This window comes from Vulpes lagopus, chromosome 10 (assembly GCF_018345385.1).
Source record: "Vulpes lagopus strain Blue_001 chromosome 10, ASM1834538v1, whole genome shotgun sequence".
Classification (NCBI taxonomy): Eukaryota; Metazoa; Chordata; class Mammalia; order Carnivora; family Canidae; genus Vulpes; species Vulpes lagopus.
Genome location: NC_054833.1, coordinates 63,138,604 through 63,158,482, shown reverse-complemented (window position 1 = coordinate 63,158,482; position 19,879 = coordinate 63,138,604). Strand labels below are relative to the sequence as shown.

Here is a 19,879-nt window from a genome sequence, read left to right as displayed (position 1 = left end):
GCTCTGCTTTAACAAGAGCTCTCATTTTCCTCCCATTCTACATTTTCTCCTTGCCAGTCCCAGCTTTGCTCACCTCGTGGTGTGAAGAAGGGCACGACAACGACGGGTAAGTAGCGGGGTTTCCGGAACAGGGCTCTGGATGATAATTAGCAAAGCTGTCCCTGATACCCATATGGCAATTTCCAGTGTAAACACGATTTCAAATATAACATAATACCAAATTTCAACCCATCACATAATTCCCCTGAGGCCAGCAGGACCAAACTCTTCCTAAAAGGGAGGTTCTCTGCAAAGTCTGTGGGTGGAAGGCCCACGTCTTGCTGCCACACTGATGCATCTCTTTCCTTGTGTATGAATGTGTGCGTGTGCCCACACGCATCTTGGCCTAGGGGCTGCATGAGTACCCTCATGCTAGGCTGAAGGAAGCCCCCAGCAAGCCTCTGTGTGGTTTCTAGAGGTGGAAGCTCCAGGGGGTGGGTAACCTGCAGCGTCTGGAGACCATGCAGCTGCTCAGCCTCACAGAGCCTGGGTTCCTCCTCCATCAGAAGGGACACAAAGGCTACCTGCCTGGAGGGAATTGTGGCACCTCAAAGAAAAATGCTTGGAAAGTGCCTCGCACGGTTTCTGGGAGGGACTGAGCACTTAATGCATGCCAGCAGCCATTGCTAATTATTTTTCTTACCAATGTGCTTTTGACAGTATTTGCAATGTATGTTCCTTACATTTCAGGAATTTGAGAATTTGTCCAGAAAGGGGTGAGTGCTGTTCTTGGGTTGGGCTGGATATGGACCTTGCAGGGGTTTGGCAGGGAGAAATCTGTAAGGGTAGAACCATCTCGGGGCTCCCTGCTGTGTAGCCAATCAGCACCTCCGCTCTGCACTCCCCCAGGGCCCTGTAGAGATTCCTCAGGGAGTGGGAAGTCTGTGGGCTTTGAAATTGGTCCTGTTCTGGCCCATTCTATCTGGGAGATCATTGGTAAGTCATCTGGTCTCAGGGAGTCTCTTTTCTACCTTGTCCATAAATTTGGCAGATAAAAGGTACCCACTTGGAAGAGTAGATGCTTAAAGAGTAAGTCAAAGGGTAAAGTCCTGAGGATTCTCTTTCAGTTTTTTTCTGGAGGTTTTGGCCACCACACACTGATCCCTGAACTGGATAGGGGGTGAAGAGACACGAGGTTGAAGTGCCATCAAGAGATATTTCCAGGGTCTCTAAGCAAAGGTGGCAATGTGTTTTTGAGCCCATGAAGACACGACAGACTGAGGTGTGATTTGTTTACCTGGACTGCCCCCAGAGGACCTGCCAAAGGGGTCTCTGAAGCTTTAACGTCTGCAGGGGATCCCGCTGAGCCCTGGGGGTCTTCGCTTCGAGTCTGGTCCGGAGAAAGCCCATCACTGCTGCTATCCTCTTCAAAGGCAAATGCATCTGCAGATTTGGAGAAACTCACCTGGTTACCTGATGGGGTAAAATCCAAGAACTGGATCAGTGGCTTGGGCACACCAAAGCACTTTCTGGAAATGCTTCGCCGTGTTATCCCTATCAGGAACACACATCTATCTCCTTCGATCTGTTTCTGGTGCCAGGTACAAGTGAAGACAGGTTTTAACTTACGGGGCGCCTCTTCTATTTACTCTAAATGGGAACTCGTCTTTATAAAAATGGTACATCTGGCAGGGAAGAATGCAGGACCTAGTAAAGGTCTCTCGGCTTGTAAAAGTCTACCTTCAGGTTTAACTATTCCTGCACATTTTCTTTTTTTTTAATATTATTTATTTATTCATTTATTCATGAGAGACACAGAGACAGAGGCAGAGACACAGGCAGAGGGAGAAGCAGGCTCCATACAGGGAGCCGATGTGGGACTCGATCCCGGGACCCCAGGATCACGCCCTGAGCAGAAGGCAGATGCTCAACCACTGAACCACGCAGGCATCCCTCCTGCACATTTTCTATGTGAGACTTGCATCTTTTTGAAACAAATCAGGGAAGATGAAGAAAAGAAAGAGGCCAATGGATACAGAATCAGGCCAAAGGAGAGCGCAGATGGAGAATGCCTGTCTCCCTCAGGTTTTACGACGCGACACAGAACTGAGATGACAATTGCCCTTTGCATCGTACTCAAATAAAAAGCAGGGCACACAGCACAAAATGTTTAGCAAACTGCGAATTGGGCGAAGCCAGAGTGCTACTGAGTCTAAATTCCTAAAGGTCAGAATTAGCTAATGTCACCAGTATCACAAAAAGCCCCTTTCAACTAATGCACAGCTGTTTATAAAAGCCATAAATATGTTCCAAAAACTGCAGCGTGATCTTTTTTTTTTTTTTTTTAATTACTATTACTTGGATTTTCTTTGTATTCCTCGTATCTCTGTGTCTATTTTGGAAACCTTCAACAGCTGGAAAAGCAGAAATTCTTCCTCGGCAGCCTGCATGGCCTTTGGAGGGGACCAGGTTCATCAGCTTGGGGGGGAGGGACTAGCAAATAGGTGGCATGACAATGATATCCTTCCATGTCCTTTATGGATTGTTGTTGTTGTTGTTGTTCTTTTACAGTGTTGAATTGTATCTGGCTTATTATCCGGCTGCACGGTATAAAATGTGCTCAGGCCACATAGGCCCTCCTGACCCGATCCCAGGCTCAGCTCTTCTAAAGGCATTTAGGTATTATCAGGAAGTTTCCCAGCCCGGTATTCTGCAATCACACAGACAAGAACTTTTGACTCCTGCTTCGTGCAGATAAGAGAGGGGGAGCTTTCACGGTGGAGATTGGAAAAGCAGCAAGGAGCTGCAAGAAATGGAACGAGTATGGTTTGGGGCTTGTCATCACCACCACTGCTGGCATCTGTCACGGACCCTCACTCAGACATCCAAGTGTCAAATCAGGAAAGAGCTGGACAAAGACAGGGCAGGTGGAAATTCCAGCTGCCACCGCCCTCCTCCCCCCGGGGCACCCCACTAACCTAGAAGGACTTAGGGACCAGCATGGCTGCTCCAGCGCTTCGAGGACTGTTTATAAACCTTTATAATATTAATCTATAATTTATCCCTAGGATTTTCTTTTTTTAAAATTTTTATTTATTTATGATAGTCACAGAGAGAGAGAGGCGGAGACACAGGCAGAGGGAGAAGCAGGCTCCATGCACCGGGGAGCCCGATGTGGGATTCGATCCCGGGTCTCCAGGATCGCGCCCTGGGCCAAAGGCAGGCACCAAACCGCTGCGCCACCCAGGGATCCCTCCCTAGGATTTTCTATCCTTAGGTCTAATTATTTCTTTTGAGGCAACCTCATGATGCCTTTTCTGACTGTAAATGTAAGAGTTACTTGCCGGAAACATTCATACGATGTGAAGAGGCCTAACCTATACATTCATCCCATTTTCTGTTCACGATTTTGTGTCTCTTCTAATTTTTTTTTTGGTGCCTCTTCTAGATTTAGTTCTGTGCATATGACAAAACACACACACAGGCACAAAGTATTTCATTTGGATGGGACTGGTGAAATACACCTTCTGAAACTTGCTTTATTCACCCTACAATGTTACTTAGAGTCCTTTCCTTGGGAGCATGCAGAGATAGTATTCAATTAAAAAAAAATTTTTTTTTTTTGGGCAATAGCTACACAGTACTCCATTGTATTACTGGAAACTTTTATTTTTCAACTTCTATTTGCAGAGGTGTCCTTTTTTTTTAAACCAGAAAGAATTTGAAATAAAAAACACCTGTTTGGTTTTTTTAATGTAAAATAACACCTGTTTACCTATCACTGGAAATAAGTTCTAGCCTTTTGGGATATTTATGTCAGCAACCCATTTGTTTTCTAAGAGAGGGGTTTTACTGGGGATTTGACAACTGCTGACTTATTTCTTTGCGATCTGGGGTCGCTCTTCCCCCTTCAGTGCTCTATTGTAAGAGGCCAGGGTTACACCCTTCCTTTCTCTTACAGGGAACCCTGAACTCTTCGAATAGACCTTTGTCATTGAAATTTCAAGTCCTGCTTCTGTTGGTGGAATTGAAGGCACTGTCCCTGTTCGAAGGCTTACCTTCTGTGTTATTAAGGGCCAGGCAGATGTGGGAGGGTTGTGGGGAATGACAAGCCTTCCCCACCCAGGAAATCACAGCATTTTGTTGGATTTGCTCAACACATGCCCTGAGCCAACACCACTTCCATCCTCAGAGAGTCCTGCATGTGAGTGCATTAGGTCCTTAGGGTACCCAGTCTTGTCTGCCGGACAGGACCCTCCATCTGAAAGCTTTATGATATCCCCTTCCGACTTCCCTCAGTCTAACTGGGTATAGAGTTTTTCCACAAGATCTGATTCTCGACAGGGCAGAGACACATGCACCCCATGGGTCCCCCACCATCTCACCCACACCCATGCCGAGTATCACACCCCAAGTATGCACACATCAGAGGAAGTTCATCACATCACAACGGTGTCTGAATAGTCTAACATGTGAGTAGAAATGTTACAAGAGGCAGACAGAGAAAAAGAGAGAAGATGGTTCCTTTTCTCATCTGCAACATCCCACTTGGTTTCAAATGGAGTGACAGCAAACGCTAAAAAGTTTGTATCAGGAGTTTATGTAGTAGTAGCAGCAGTAAGAAAAAGCATCCACCTTTGTTGGGTCTCATAATGGTCCAGTAAGTCAGAGCAGGGGCACATATTCTGGTTGCTGTTTTGTGTCTGAGGACATGCAAGCTCCGACGCCCCGTCGCACAGGGACTGAGCCAAGACGGCAGTGTGACTTCAGGGCCACCAGCAGAGGAGTGGGCAATGAACATCCATTACACTCCCTGGAAGCCACCAGCTGGTGGCATGTCCTTTAGGGAACACCCACCGGGTAATGGAAGGAGGACATAGCAGAGCAAGCGCCTCTCCTTTTTCTTTTCTTTTTTTTTTTTTTAATTTTTATTTATTTATGATAGTCACACAGAGAGAGAGAGAGAGAGAGAGAGAGAGAGAGGCAGAGACACAGGCAGAGGGAGAAGCAGGCTCCATGCACCGGGAGCCCGATGTGGGATTCGATCCCGGGTCTCCAGGATCGCGCCCTGGGCCAAAGGCAGGCGCCAAACCGCTGCGCCACCCAGGGATCCCCGCCTCTCCTTTTTCTACACACGTGCTTTAAGGCTCTCTCCATATTCCACAGCACCTTGTCCTTGAGTTTTTGAGGTTTAGGGGACTGGTGATGACACTGTGATCATGAGGACGGAGAAGGCGGGACATTCTGGGGAGGGCGGTTGTGATGATTGCATGGGGGACTCATCTCAGAAAAGGGGCTGGAAGGATTCCAGAAGCCTCGCTGTTGTCACCAGTTATTCAGCATGCCTTTCCTGCATTGACACCTGGCATTTGGTGACCTAGAAGCAGGGCAGGAGATGATGGGGAAAAGCCTCAAAGTAGAGTGTCTGGAATAAAGGAGTCAGAATCAGGCCCACCTTCCCCAGAGCTGGATAGGGTACTCTCTGGTTATGGTGTCCCCAGCCAGCCTGCACCCTTCAGGAGAAGTTAGAGACGCAGAATGAAAATCAGATACAGCTCGAGGAAGAGCTCATCTCCCTGGGACACAGTTGGAGACATTGGGCAAGGACTAGACTGCCTGGCGAGTGTGGAGATGGGCGAGGATACCGGGAGGAGGCCAGATGGGTTGAGCCTGAAATGACCGCCAGCTGTGGACAAGACAGACAGACAGGGCGCACCTGACATCCCTGGGGGGGGGGGGGGTAGCAAAAGGGAAGCTAACGGAGTGGCCAACAGCAGAATGGCTGTGGGAAGGGGAGGAAGAGCTTTCCCCCGGCCAGGGGACGGGACTATTTTGGAGCCAGTCCCTGGAGAGACGCAGCTGCCAGGAGTCTACTGGATCAAGGAACGAGCAATCATTTAAGAGGTTTTTCGGTCTAAGTCAATGAAGAAGCCATGCGTTCGCGCAGCCAGGTTCGGAGTGGTCGTTTACACCTGGAGGAGCCAACGGGGTGAGGGCGAAGGCCCCAAATAGGACTCCTATTTGATCTCTAAAAGGCACCATGTGCCAGGTCAGAACGTGCTATTGAGGCCACACAGTTACATAGAGACCCTGCTCTGGGTCGGGGAGGAGGGCTGCCCATCGCCACCGCCTCAGGGCTGCAGGTGGCTTGGCTCGGTGACCAAGTGGCCCCCACACGGCTGCACACTCAGTTCAGCCCCTGTCGGCAGGAGAAGCTAAACAGAGAGGCACTGGGAGCAAAAGGCAGTGGCTTCCTTTTGGGGATGATGGATGATGTGTTTGTTTAGCGCGGCCAGTAAGGGCTTCAAGTCTGGACTCGGGCGGTCTTGGTTTTGCTTCTTGGTCCTTTTACCACTTCAGCGCTAGTTCTTGTCGGCAAGTTACTGAACCACCCAGAGCCTCAGTGTCCCTGTCCCGAAAATGAAAGTAACAGTCCTGGTCACCTCTCCAGGCTTTGAGGATTAAGACAGCGTCACCCATGCCCAGCGCCCAGCCCAGTCCCTGAAGGGCAAGGGCTCAATCATTTCTAGCCCTGAGGATTGTCGTTGCTTTCGTTAGGAGTATCTGCTTGTGGCAAGTCTGCCTTTCTTAAAAAAAAAAAAAAAAAAAAAAAAAAAAAGACCACCCAGGAGGCAGTGGGTCCTGCAGTCAGTTTTGCAAAGATCAGCACAATTCCAGAGTCTTTTGCTTTGTTTTGTTTTGTTTTTTTAAAAATGGTTTGTCCTGAGGGGGTCATCCTAGGAAAGCTAGACAGACAGACCTTCCCCCAGGGCCAGTGAGTCACGGGAAAGGCTGCTTGTCACTGCCTCTCCCTCCTGGCTCAAGCCAGGCTCATGTGGAAAGGCACAAAGGTCATCTTATCGGCCTGCCTCTAGAACAACCAAGTCTGTGGGCTTGTGCTGTGACCCTGGGCCTCCTCTCCAATCTCCCCCCATCCCCCACACGGGGCGCCCTGGATGCTGCTGGAGTGCGGTGCGCTGGCTATTGTCCCTGTACACACGTCAGGTGGTGCGGTGACAAGGACCCACTTTGGGAAGCCCTGACATCATCCCTCGCCCCCCCCCACTATGCCCGCGGGGGTGGCTCTGGGCACCGGCCCCTGGGGGATGTGGGCCTGGCGGCTCTGAGCTTTCCCTGTCCCTCTTGGAAGCAATTAGATGAATGAGTCAGTTGTACTTTCTTTGCATAAACATTCAAGAATCCAAGATTAAGTGAGATAGCTGGAGCCCTAGGTACCTTTCCGCTAGGACCCGCCCCAGGGGCAGGAGACCATGAAGTGGGACCATAGGAGAGCTATTTTAATTCACAGACAGACCATCTCTTCTAAATGCCCTCTTGGGAGAGACTGAAGTAAAATCCATTTCCAAAGGGACGTGATCCCTGGGGAAGTAACTCTGGTTTGAATGTGGCTCTCGCCTAAAGATATTTTAATACACGGAAGATGCCACTGTCTGTAGAGGATGGATGGCATCTTCCAACAAAGGCAGAACCTGCTGCTCTTGAAAGGGATTAGATAGATGCCTTTATTATGGAATTGGATGTCAGTGGATGTTTAGAGGAGCGACCACTCCTTTTCTTCAGATTCCTGGCAGTTTAGAAATTTGCCTTAAGTCTAAGACATAACACTGGTGCTAGGACCACATGAGTGGAGAACAACAGCTCACAGGACTCAACCTGTGTCAGAGCTTGAGGTTAATTCTCAAGGGACGAAGGAGACCAGAAAGTGTGTGAAGATACTTGAGTCTCGTTTCTTGCTTCCCTTCTACCCACTGCCCTATCAGAGCTCTCTCAGGGGAGCAGCACCTGTCTCCAGCTACAGGCACTTCGTGATGCCAGTGACCGCTTCATGGGGCAGCAAAGGCCCCCAGCACAGAGAAGTATTTTTCACATATGCCTCATGCCCCCTGCCCCCTTCCCTCAGGATCGGGTACATTTTTGAAATTATTTCTCATTATAGAATGATAAATTCTGTCCACGAGAAAGTTTTGCCAAAGCAAACCTATTCTTTTCTTCTTCTTCTTCTCCTTCTTCTTCTCCTTCTTCTTCTCCTTCTTCTTCTTCTTCTTCTTCTTCTTCTTCTTCTTCTTCTTCTTCTTCTTCTTCCTTCTTTCTTCTTTCTTCTTTCTATCTTCTTCTCCTTTTCCTTCTCCTTCTTCTTCTTTCTTCTCCTTCTCCTTCTTCTTCTTCTTCCAAAGCAAACGACTCTACCGTCTGGCTCAGGTAGAGTCTATTGTCTATTTGCCTTGAAATAAATGATCAGAGTGTCAGGACTTCCAGACACTGAAGAATGACCAGATTGTTAGTAAATAGGAATTGTCTTCTTTGATTATGAAGTCTGCAGCTTGGGGATGTGAGTGAGCAAAGACTAGCATCGGATCTTTTAGAAATGGAAGTGACAGCTGTAAATGGATGTCTTCCAGACCAGCCCTGGTGGACTAGAAATACTGCTCCTTATGTTAAAGGGTTATAGTGACACAAAGAGCTGATTTATCTTTGACAATGGAGTCGCAGGTTCAAGTCTTTTTTATTTATTTATTTATTTATTTATTTATTTATTTATTTATTTATTTATGATAGTCGCACAGGGAGAGAGAGAGAGAGAGAGAGAGAGAGAGAGAAAGGCAGAAACACAGGCAGAGGGAGAAGCAGGCTCCATGCACCGGGAGCCCGATGTGGGATTCGATCCCGGGTCTCCAGGATCGCGCCCTGGGCCAAAGGCAGGCGCTAAACCGCTGCGCCACCCAGGGATCCCCCGGTTCAAGTCTTTTTTTAAAAAAAAGTAGCTGAGTAGCTGACTTGGGCATTCAGGTGGCCACCTGGGCCAGACCAAGGGAAAGGTGAGGACACTTTAGGAGGAGGAGTTCATCTATTAGAACTGAAAACCAGCATCCTCCCACTGTTTGAAAAAATCCAGGAAAGGCAGCAGGGGTTCTGTTTCACTTAAGCAGAAGCCAGGCCTCTGGACAAGAAGCAGCTTCCTTGGAAGCTGAGGGATGTTTCTCCTGTCAAGTAAAGACTCAGATGGCCAGATAGAGAATTAACAAGCTAGGAGTAGGCTCCCAGGGGTCTCAAAATGAAGGATCTTTAAGTAATAATGACCCACTAATCAGCTCAAGGAGGCCATGCTAAACTCCAGTATATAATTTCTGTTCTCATAAATCCTCACTCCCCTGTAACATCATATTTGGTGTTTTGTTTCAGGGTTCTGTCCTGAGAGACTCTGGCTGTTTGCAGTTGTGATATGGTGATTTATAGTAAGAAATGTATACTTGGACTTCGACCCCCTTTCTGGCACAGAGCTCTGAAAAATCCTTGGAATCTTCTAAGTGATGAGAGCCACAAAAGTGTCATTTGTTATGTTAATGAGGTGGCTTCTGGACCTCACCTAAGGATGGGGGCTGGTGGCTAGGAGAACCAACCATGTGATCAGAAGGCCTGGAAATTTCAGTTCCAACCCCTGATACCCAGGGAGAGGAGAGGGGCTGGAGATTGAGTTCAGTCACCAGTAGTCGATGATCTAATTAATTGTTACTGTAATGAAACCTCCATTAAGAGCCCAAAGGGATAGGGTTTGGAGAGATTCTGGATTGATGACCATGTGGAGATTTGGGAAGAATGGTATACCTGAAGAGCATGGAAGGCCCTCACCCTTTCCCTATACCTGACTCAGACTTTGCATCTCTTCTATCTGACTATTACTGGGCTATACCCTTTCATAATAAACTGGAAATCCAGTAAGTAAATGGGTTTCCTGAGTTCTGTGAACTGCTTTAGCAAACTAACTGAACTCAAGGGGGACAGTGTGGGAAACTCTGAGCTGTAGTTAGTTGATCAGAAGCATAGGTGACAATGTTTGTGACTGGTGTCTGAAGAGGAGGGTGACTTTGCAGAACTGAACTCTTTACCTGTGAGATCTGATGCTATACCAGGTAGGTAGTGTCAGAATTGAGTTGAATTATAGGATGCCCAGATGGTGTTCTGCACATTGCTTGTTGGTATGGAGAATCCCTTCCCCCCATATGTTGGAAGTGGGTGCTCAGACCCCGTTAGTGACTTTCTAGGAAGAGGAAACAGGGAATCAGGTGCATACTCCTCTGAAATGTGGCCATGAGGAGGCCTAAGCCTCCTCCTGTGGAAGTCAAATCAGAAAGTCAAAGCAATCTTGAAAAAGAAGACAAAACTAGAGGTATCACAATCTCTAATTTCAAGATATTACAAAGATGAGATAATCAAAATGGTACTGATACAGTATGGTACTGATACAAAATAGACACATAGATCAATGGAACTGAATAGAAATCCCAGAAATAAACCCACACTTATATGGTTCATTGATCTTCAACAAAGGAGGCAAGAATATGCAATGGGAAACAGATGGTCTCTACAACAAATGGAATTGGGACAATTGGACAGCTACATGCAAAGGAATGAAACTGGACCACTTTCTAACACCATACACAAAAATGAACTCAAAATGGATTAAAGGACCTAAATGAGAAACCTGAAATCAAAAGTCCCAGAAGAGAGCTCAACCAGTAATTTCTCTGACATTGGCCATTACAACATTTTTCTAGTTACGTCTCTCCTGAGGAAAGGGAAATGAAGGCAAAAATAAACTATTGGGATTTTATCAAAATAAAATGTAAGAAACAATCAACAAAAGTAAAAGATAACCTATTGAATGAGAGGAGACATTTGCAAATGACATATCTGATAAAGGTTAGTATCCAAAATATATAAATAACTTATATAACTCAACAACCAACCAAATAATCTAATAAAAAATGGCAGAAGACATGATAAACATTTCTCCAAAGAAGACATCTAGATAGCCAAGAGAGACATGAAAAGATGCTCAATGTTATTCATCATCAGGGAAATACAAATCAAAACCATAGTAAGATACCACCTCACACCTGTCAGAATCAACAACACAAGAAACAACAGGTGTTGGTAAGGATGCAGAGAAAGGGGAATCCTCATGTGCTGTTGGTGGGAATGCGAACTGGTGCAGCCACTGTGGAAAACAGTATGGAGGGTCCTCAAAAACTTAAAACAGAATTACCATATGATCCAGTAATTCCACTACTGAGTATTTACCCAAAGAATATGAAAACATTAACTCACGAAGATATATGCACCCCTATGTTCATAGCAGTAGTATTTACAATAGGCAAATTTCGGAAGGAATCCAAGTGTCCATCAATAGATGAATGCATAAAGATGTAGTGTATAAACAATGGAATATTACTTAGCCATAGAAAGAATGGATTCTTGCCATTTGCAACAACATGGATGGATCCAGAGGGTATAATACTAAGTGAAATAAGTCAGAACAAGATAAATACCATATGGCTTCACTCATATGTAGAATTTAAGAAATAAATAAATTAAGGGGAAAAAAGAGACAAACCAAGAAACAGACTTTTACTATTGAGAATAAACTGATGGTTACCAGAGGGGAGGTGCGTGGGAAATGAGTGAAATAGATGAAGAAGATTAAGGGTACACTTATGATGAGCACTGAGTCATGTACAAATTGTTAAATTGCTATATTGTACACTTGAAACTAACATAATACTGTATATTAACTCTGCTAGACTCAAAATTAAAAAGTAAAAAATTTTTAAAAATTAAAAAAAAAAATCTTTTTCTGTGTTGGGAGAAGTTCTAGATTAGTCGGGGGTTAGAGAGTACTTGGTCTTTACTAAAACCAGGAGGAAGACAATGACCAAGTGTTCCACCCAGAGCTTGGTGGAAACATAGAAACCCAGCTGTAGACAGTGCTGGAGAATCCAAGTACATCTGGAAAAGCACTGGAGACTGGGAGAAATACACAGACACCAGAAAACAACCCACAATGAACCATCGCCAAGTCACCATTTCACCATGGGGAGATGATCTGATCACAAGAAGTGATGGGCAGAAGAGGGGGCTGGGTGATCACCACCACTAGATGGGCCACTCCAAGTGCTAGATCTACAGCTGGTCTTTGAGTAACTCTTAGGTCTTTATGACATTTCGTATGATGCCATCAAAACTCTTAAGCACATCGAAAGATTATTGCTACAAGGCTAATGCTGGGATCAGTCTCCATTACTGGTGCTGAATTTTCCTTGGTTTGGTCAACCATATGCTCCATCTCTTTCTGTGGCCATTTGTCCCCTTCATTTTCATAGCCTCCCTGCCTCTGTCTTAAAGATCACTGCCTGGGAGCCTCCTAGACCTCTTCCCCTTTTATACATTCTCCATTCCTCCCAACTACCCTCTAGCGGGCAGCCTTGATTCCTTCAACCCTATACTACCTTCACTTTTACATCATTTATACCCTTTAATTATGATATATAATTATTCATTACCTGTTTGTATATTACCCACCTCCCCTGACTGCACTAGAAGCTCTGTTGAAGCAGAAATGTTCTATTCACTAACATATCTCAAGCATTTAGAATCATGTCTGACATAGAACATACTCCATAGATAGAAAATGAAGAAATAGATGCATGAAAAGCCAACCTTATCTAGTCCATTAATTTATATACTCAAGTCTCCCAAATCTGTAATTCTAGGTCAATATTCTCCTGCATTCTAGTTCAATAGAGCACATTACTTAGTCCCTTGCCCTTGGATTTTCTGTGGGCCCCTCAAATTCCACAGGTGAAACAAGAATCCATCATCTCACCCCAAATCTGCTCTTCTACTCATGGGCTCCATCTTGATAAATGGCTGCCATTTACCCAGTTGCCTAAAAGAGAAACCTAAGTGTTATCTCTTGCCTTCCCTTTGTCTCAATTGATGTATTGTTTTTTTTTTCTTTTTTCTTTTTTTGCTAGCCCTCATGTTTATCCATTTCTGCTGACCATACTCCTGCTCCTGCTCTCTGACTCCTCACCTAAATGGAGGCATGTTGTTTAACCTTCCCTCTGCCTCCACCTGTCCCTACTGCACCCGAAACTGATGAATAGTCTTGACCCTCAGATCTCCTCATGGAGGTTCTCCTGCTTGATAACCTTGCTGCAAAGCAAAATTAAATGAATCCAAGTAAGAGACCAGAAACCAAAACCCACAAAACAAATTCACAAACTGCTTCTTTGTGATAATAACCGACTAAATAGAAAGACTTTTAGCAAATGTGATGAAGGAGGGAAGAAGGGAGTAAATACACAATTTAACAACACTGCATTGAAAAATACAACAGAACCCCTGGTTGAGAGCAGCTTAGAACAATTCTAAGCCAAGACTTTATACAACTTTAGGCTGATAACTTTGTAAGTCAGTGGAATAATGAGAATTTTTTGAAAGGTGCAAATTTTAAGGGCACCTGGGTGGTTCAGTCGACTGAGAATCTGACTCTTTGATTTCGGCTTAGGTCATGGTCCTGGGATGATGAGATTGAGCCGCTCATTGGGCTCCTCAGTGGGTATGAAGCCCACTTAGGATTCTCTCTCTCCGGGATCCCTGGGTGGCGCAGCGGTTTGGCGCCTGCCTTTGGCCCAGGGTGCAATCCTGGAGACCCGGGATCGAATCCCACATCAGGCTCCCGGTGCATGGAGCCTGCTTCTCCCTCTGCCTGTGTCTCTGCCTCTCTCTCTTTCTCTCTGTATGACTATCATAAATAAATAAAATTAAAAAAAAAAAAAAAAGGATTCTCTCTCTCCCTCTCCCTCTGCCCCTTCCCCTTCTGTTTCTCCCCCTTCTGCAATTGTACAAGTCTTCTTAAGGAGAAAATTTGAATACATGAGTAACTATGGACAAAACTAAAGGACAGCTATCACAGGACTACTGCTAAGGGAAGCACCAGAGCCTCCAAAAATTTAATAGGCAATCTTTTCAAACAGCTGATCATTGGGGTCATATTTAAACATTTTCCAAACATGGAAAAATATGGAAAGATAATTATAACTTATTTGTGAAGCATGTATAATCTTGACACTTTAAACCTGACAAGCATAAAACAACAACAAAGACGGTTATTTTTTGTGAACACTGTAGCAGAGAAGACTAGCTATCCATCAAAATTTATGTTCCACCTTTCATGGTAGAGAGACATTGCCAGAAAATCACTGTTCAGCCAGAAAAAAAAAGCTTCCCCAGCCCTACCCACTATTTTCACAGTGGAATAGGAGCAGAAGTGATGTGCTTATTTCTAGGTAGAGGCCTTTAAAATAGGTGAGTGGGTGTTTCCATTCCTTTTTTTCTCTCACTGGCTAGGTACAGAGGATGTGGGGGCTGTCAGGCACAGGTTGACAAATTATGGCCCATGGGCCTGCTTTTGTAAATAAAGTTTTATTGGAACACACCCATGCCAACTTGTTGACTTATTGCTTAGGACTCTTTGCACTACAGCAGCAGAGCTGAGTAGTTGTGACAGCTTAAATCACTTCCTTACTGTCCAGCCCTTTAAGAAAAAGTTTGCTGTCCTGCTCTAGGGAACAGTGGAACAGCCAGGCTGAAGGGGCCTGGGTGCCTGAAAGAGCTGCCATTATGGAAAATCCTCCCTGGACTGTTTATGAACAAGATGTAAACTTCTATTGTTAAACTGCTGAAATGTGGTTCGTTTAGCAGCAACTCTTACCCTAATAAAATAGATGCAAATCTTAAATAAAATATCATATATTTCTAGAAAAAACATTCTACATAGGATTTTTCCAGAAATGCAAGGTGATTAGGAAAGAGAGCAATGCATATTCCTAGGTCAAAGAAGAAGTCATGTGATCATCTTTCTGTGCATGTTGAAATTATTTAAGAATTCAGCATCTGTCTTATACCCTAGTCTTAATAGGATAGGATAGAGAAATACTTCCTTAGTATACCTAAAAGCTAACATCATATACAGAGGTACGTGAGTGAAGAAATCACCATTTATGATAGAAACAAAAAAAATTGTTATCAACAAAACAAAACATAACATATATAAAATAATATAATACTGATTGAAGCACTGGCAATGTACAAATAATGATGATTTTCTACTATGTAATATATTTATAATTATTAAATTGCATTTTTCATTGTAGAATATGAAATAACATAATGTGCTTTATATAATTCATATCTATAATTTTATATGATACATAACAACATATAGATATCTTATATGTAATAAAATATATATTAAGTTGATCTAATATAGTATATTGTACACTTTCTATAAAATTCATATAATTCACAAATATGTAATGTAAACAAAACATGAAAATTCTATATAATTTATACTATGAATATACTATAATTTTTTAGATGATGCTAATTATATCATATACTAATAAAACCTTGATGTTACTTTTCAAGTATCAGCCAGTGCACCAAGGCAGAAAAAAAATGAGGTGGGAGACAAATTATCATTATTTGTAGGAGATATGATTGTGTACCCAGGCAGTCTAAGATAAATTAAGAAACTCTTGGCCCTATTAAGAAATTCTTCAAAGTTACAAATCAATGTGCAAAATTAATAGATTTCCTATATGTCAGCCATAATTAACATGACTTTAAAAAAACATGAAAGATCATTTGAATAAGTGGAAAGAGAAACTCTATTCCTGTCTCCAAAGAATTAAAATATTTTAAACATATAAATTACCTATCAACTAATCTATAAATTCACTGCAACCCCAAACAGGTGAAAGGATGAACAGTGTCGCCCTCACTCCCAGGACCTCTGGGGATGGAGAAGACTCTGGGACAGCGACACTGGCCCCCGCCAGGATTCCTGTGCAGTTAGAGGCCCCGCCCCCAGGGACCCCAGTCTGTCAGAGCCTTGGCTGCCCTCAGATCCCAGAGCACAGAGGGAAGCCTACCATGGCTTCTAACTACCTTTTATGGCCTCCTTCACAGCAGAATCCACGGGGAGTATATTCTTCTCCACCAGCTCCAGGGGCCCTGGCCGGAGAGCGATCTTTTCATTAAGATCATCTGCGAGTCGGGCTCTTTTCAGCTTCATCTGAGCAGTTGGGATGGACCTCTCTGCAGTGGAGGCTAAGAGGTCGAAACAAGAAGAATCGGTTCTAGAGTTCTGACATCATTTTTGGCTTCGGTGCTGTTTTTTGCTTTTGTAAGTGAACCATTGTGTTGCACCCTAATGATTTTTCAGTGCCATCATGGTCATTTCACATGGATAAGCAGCAAAGACTAGACACTTCCAAATAAAGGCAAATCGAGACACACGGAAGAGTTAGAGAAACGTGCTTTGCGCCGATTCTTGGGGAAAAAAATGTGCAATTTGGCAATTCTGTGAGCAGGACGTCCATGGGGCCTACATTGCTTGTTGACCCTAAATTTGGATGCACATCCTGCCTGTAGGTTGCTTGGCACCGGCTGGGACTGCCGCAAATCCATCTATTATTATAATTATTTGCAGTATCACTTTCTTTAGGGGTTTAGGTTTGGTGACGTTGTGACACTAAATTATGCCGAAGTCAAGATCCGTTGTAAAAGAAAAAAAAAATCCCTTTGAGGACAGTTACGTAATTAAACAGGGGAAATTTAAAATTCAATTCATCCAAAGGGCAGTTTCTCATCATTTGGAGGGTGATAAAGGTTGCTAACAAGCCCTGAATCACCCGTGTATTCCTCTTTCGATTACTCCCAGAATCTGTGTAAGAAATTGGAGGAGAGTCTAGTCAACCAGTTGTTGCTCTAATCAGAGCCGTTAGGATTTCGTAAAACTTTGTAGCTTTAGGCTGAGCGCTGTAGGTTTAAAAGGGGGAGATATTCACACACCAGCCTCCCAGCCCTGTCATTCTATTATTAGCAACCCACTAACCCAGACCAGGTGTCTGGTGGCTGATCTAGAAATCTCCATACAGGAGCAGTCCAGCGATGTCGTATGGTTGCAGCAGGTCAGATCTTATTGAGACAAAACATGTGTACTCTGAACCAAAGAACATGTTCGAATCTCAGTTCTCCCTCGAACTTTCCCTAACGTCCCCTCAGGTCATGCCAAGGGCTTTCTGCTGGGTCCCCTGCCTCAGGGATCTTTTGGATTCATCCTGCACACCAACACAGGATTAATCTTCAAAAAATACTTCTCCCTCAAAACCCCCTGCATGATGCCACTCTGGCTGCACCATGAACGGAGATTCTCCATCCCCAAACAATCACTCCAGTGGCCCTGGTCCTTCCTTTTCTGTCTCTCATGTCCTACCAAGTTCACCTTTGTAGCTTTGCTTAGTTTCCTCACCCTCGTGTGCTTCCTATCTTCTCCCCACTACCAGCCCAGCAGCCTATTCTTCAGGTCCCAGCACAAAGCCTATCTTAACGTGCCCCTTTTGCTTGCCTGCCTCTAGTACAGACAGCCATGTTCTCCCATCTTATACTGCTGCTTCCAAAACTAGACCATGAACCTTTGCAAAAAGGGTTCATTTAGTATCTGACAGATCTGTGGTGTCCTATGGTGCTAATTCCCAATATCTGTTGGGGAGAAGAGAGGATCCCACGGGAACCACCAGAGACATGCAACTGAACTGGGGATTGTGGCAGTTCACAGCCTATTTCAATACAAGACTGTGATGATGTAACAAACAACGTTTCTCATGCTTTTTTTTTTTTTTTTTAAGTAGGCGCCATGCTTAGTATAGAACCCACATGGGGCTCGAACTCATGACCCTGAGATCAAGACCTGAGCGGAGATCAAGAGTCAGATGCTTAAGTGACTAAGCCACCCAGGCGCCCCTCTCATGCATTTTTAATTGTGGTATTACTACTTATTTGTCCATCCTAAGCATGGAAAATGCTAAAAAAGTATACAAAAGATGAGAGAGTCAAGAAACTCCTCACTTTGAGTCAACTGTTTTTAATAGGTGGATGTCTTTCTTAATTATTTATATTTATTGTTAGGGTTAGGTTTTTGATTGATTGATTGATGCGTTTGTTTTTTTTTAATTTTTTTTAAATTTTTTTATTTATTTATGATAGTCACAGAGAGAGGGAGAGAGAGAGGCAGAGACATAGGCAGAGGGAGAAGCAGGCTCCATGCACCGGGAGCCCAACGTGGGATTCGATCCTGGGTCTCCAGGATCGCGCCCTGGGCCAAAGGCAGGCGCTAAACCACTGCGCCACCCAGGGATCCCTGATGCGTTTATTTGTTTCAAGATTTGTTTTTAAGTAATCTCTATACCCAACATGGGGCCCGAACCCACAACCTGAGATCAAGAGTCGCACTCTCCAACTGGGCTGCTGAGGCACCCCTGGACTACGTTTCTTTTTTTTCTTTTCTTTTCTTTTTTTTTTTTTTTAAATCACAGAATTGGACTACAAATACTATTTATCTGTGTGTTTGTCCATCCCCGAATCAGACCATGAATATAGCTTTGTTTTCTGTTTTCTTTCACTCAACGTCATCTTGCAAGCCTTTTCTCATTATATCTTGTTTGTTTTAAAGTCTCATTTGGAGACGCCTGGGTGGCTCAGCGGTTGAGTGTCTGCCTTTGGCTCAGGGTGTGATCTTGGAGTCCTGGGATCGAGTCCCACATTGGGCTCCCTGCATGGAGCCTGCTTCTCCCTCTGCCTGTGTCTCTGCCTCTCTCTGTGTCTCTAATGAATAAATAAAATCTTAAAATAAAATAAAGCAAAAATAAAGCCTCATTTGTAGTGGCTGCAAGGTATTCAATCATCCAGATGATGGATAATTAATTCAGCCAATCCTCTAGTGTTGAACATTTCACTGTTTTCAATGTTTCAACATCAAAAATAACTCCTCAATCAACACTGCTGTATATACATTTTTGTATGTATGTATATACACTTTTGTATATACGTATATATATTTTTTGTATACAAAATAAAATATTTTCTTTAGTTAACATACTAGAGGTTCATTACTGGCTAAAGGGTGGACACAATTCAGAGGCATCTGGTACATGGCAGGGAGAGAGGTGTGCTCAGGGAGGTTCAGGAAGTAGCACAGCTGAGACTGGAGCCCAGCCCATATCTTCCTGATTTGACTGTCTCCAAGGCCCTAGAACAACTCAAATGACCACTCTGGAATGGCAGGGGACACTTTTTAACAGGACACACAGAGGGAAGAACTCTGGCATGTGGCCCACTCTTCGGCAGGCATCCTGGCTTATGCCTGGGTGCAGACTCACCTTGGAGTATGTGCATATTAACCACGTCGGCGCGGTCGGGCCTGTTTCTGACCTTGTGCTTCAGACCGACTTCAGCCTGCAAGCACAAACACAGGACATATTCCGCTGGTGACCTCACACAGTTGACCTGCCTCATTTTGCCTTTTTAAAAGAGCCTCGGTTTCTCTCAAAGGGGAAAACAGTCCTTCTTTTTGCAAATAGGACCTGCGCGTTATCCCTGGCCTCCTACATTTTGATGCAGGAACACTTAACCAAATCTTCTCTGGTAATTTTGGGATGGAAACATTCAGTAAAGAGGTAAGAACCCCTGCACCCTAAAAGGCCAGGCAGGTGCATGTTAGTAAAATATTAATAAACCTCCAATGATGCCACGCTGTTTATGTTGTAGTCTGTTCTAGTTCACGGACTCTTAAAACAGCCACGAAACTGACTATGGTTAGAGATGAAATGTACCCCAAGTCCATCTGGTAAAACATGACAATGTACGCTCCCTTCCAAATATTCACCTGCCTTCTCTCTTAGGACCTATGAAGATGTAAATTCAGGAGTATTGTGAACAAAAAGGGCACAGGGAGATTGTTGACTGAATCCCACTGTCCTCTCAATGGTGGAGCTGGGGATGATGTGGGCTCCAGCAGGGCCACATCTAGACCTTGGGCTCCAATTTCCAGGTCTGGGTTTTTAATCCCACTATACTGGATCTCCTATTTGACCCCTGAGAGGGGTCTGGAGATCCCTCCCATTCACTTGAAAGACAATTATTATCCAGGCAGCAGGGACCACAGCCTCACAGGGGCAACTTTGAAGAGGTACCG

The 19,879-nt window shown here is 44.3% G+C and overlaps 1 protein-coding gene across 1 annotated transcript in view; it reads right to left on the bottom strand.

Moving 5' to 3' along the window:
• The window catches only part of MYOCD (myocardin), a 101,198-nt gene that overhangs the window by 34,250 nt on the left and 47,069 nt on the right, over positions 1 to 19,879 (bottom strand). Inside the window, 3 exon segments of the mRNA XM_041772193.1 lie at positions 1,277 to 1,452; positions 15,793 to 15,954; positions 19,065 to 19,140. Of these exon segments, the coding sequence (XP_041628127.1) occupies positions 1,277 to 1,452; positions 15,793 to 15,954; positions 19,065 to 19,140 (414 nt within the window).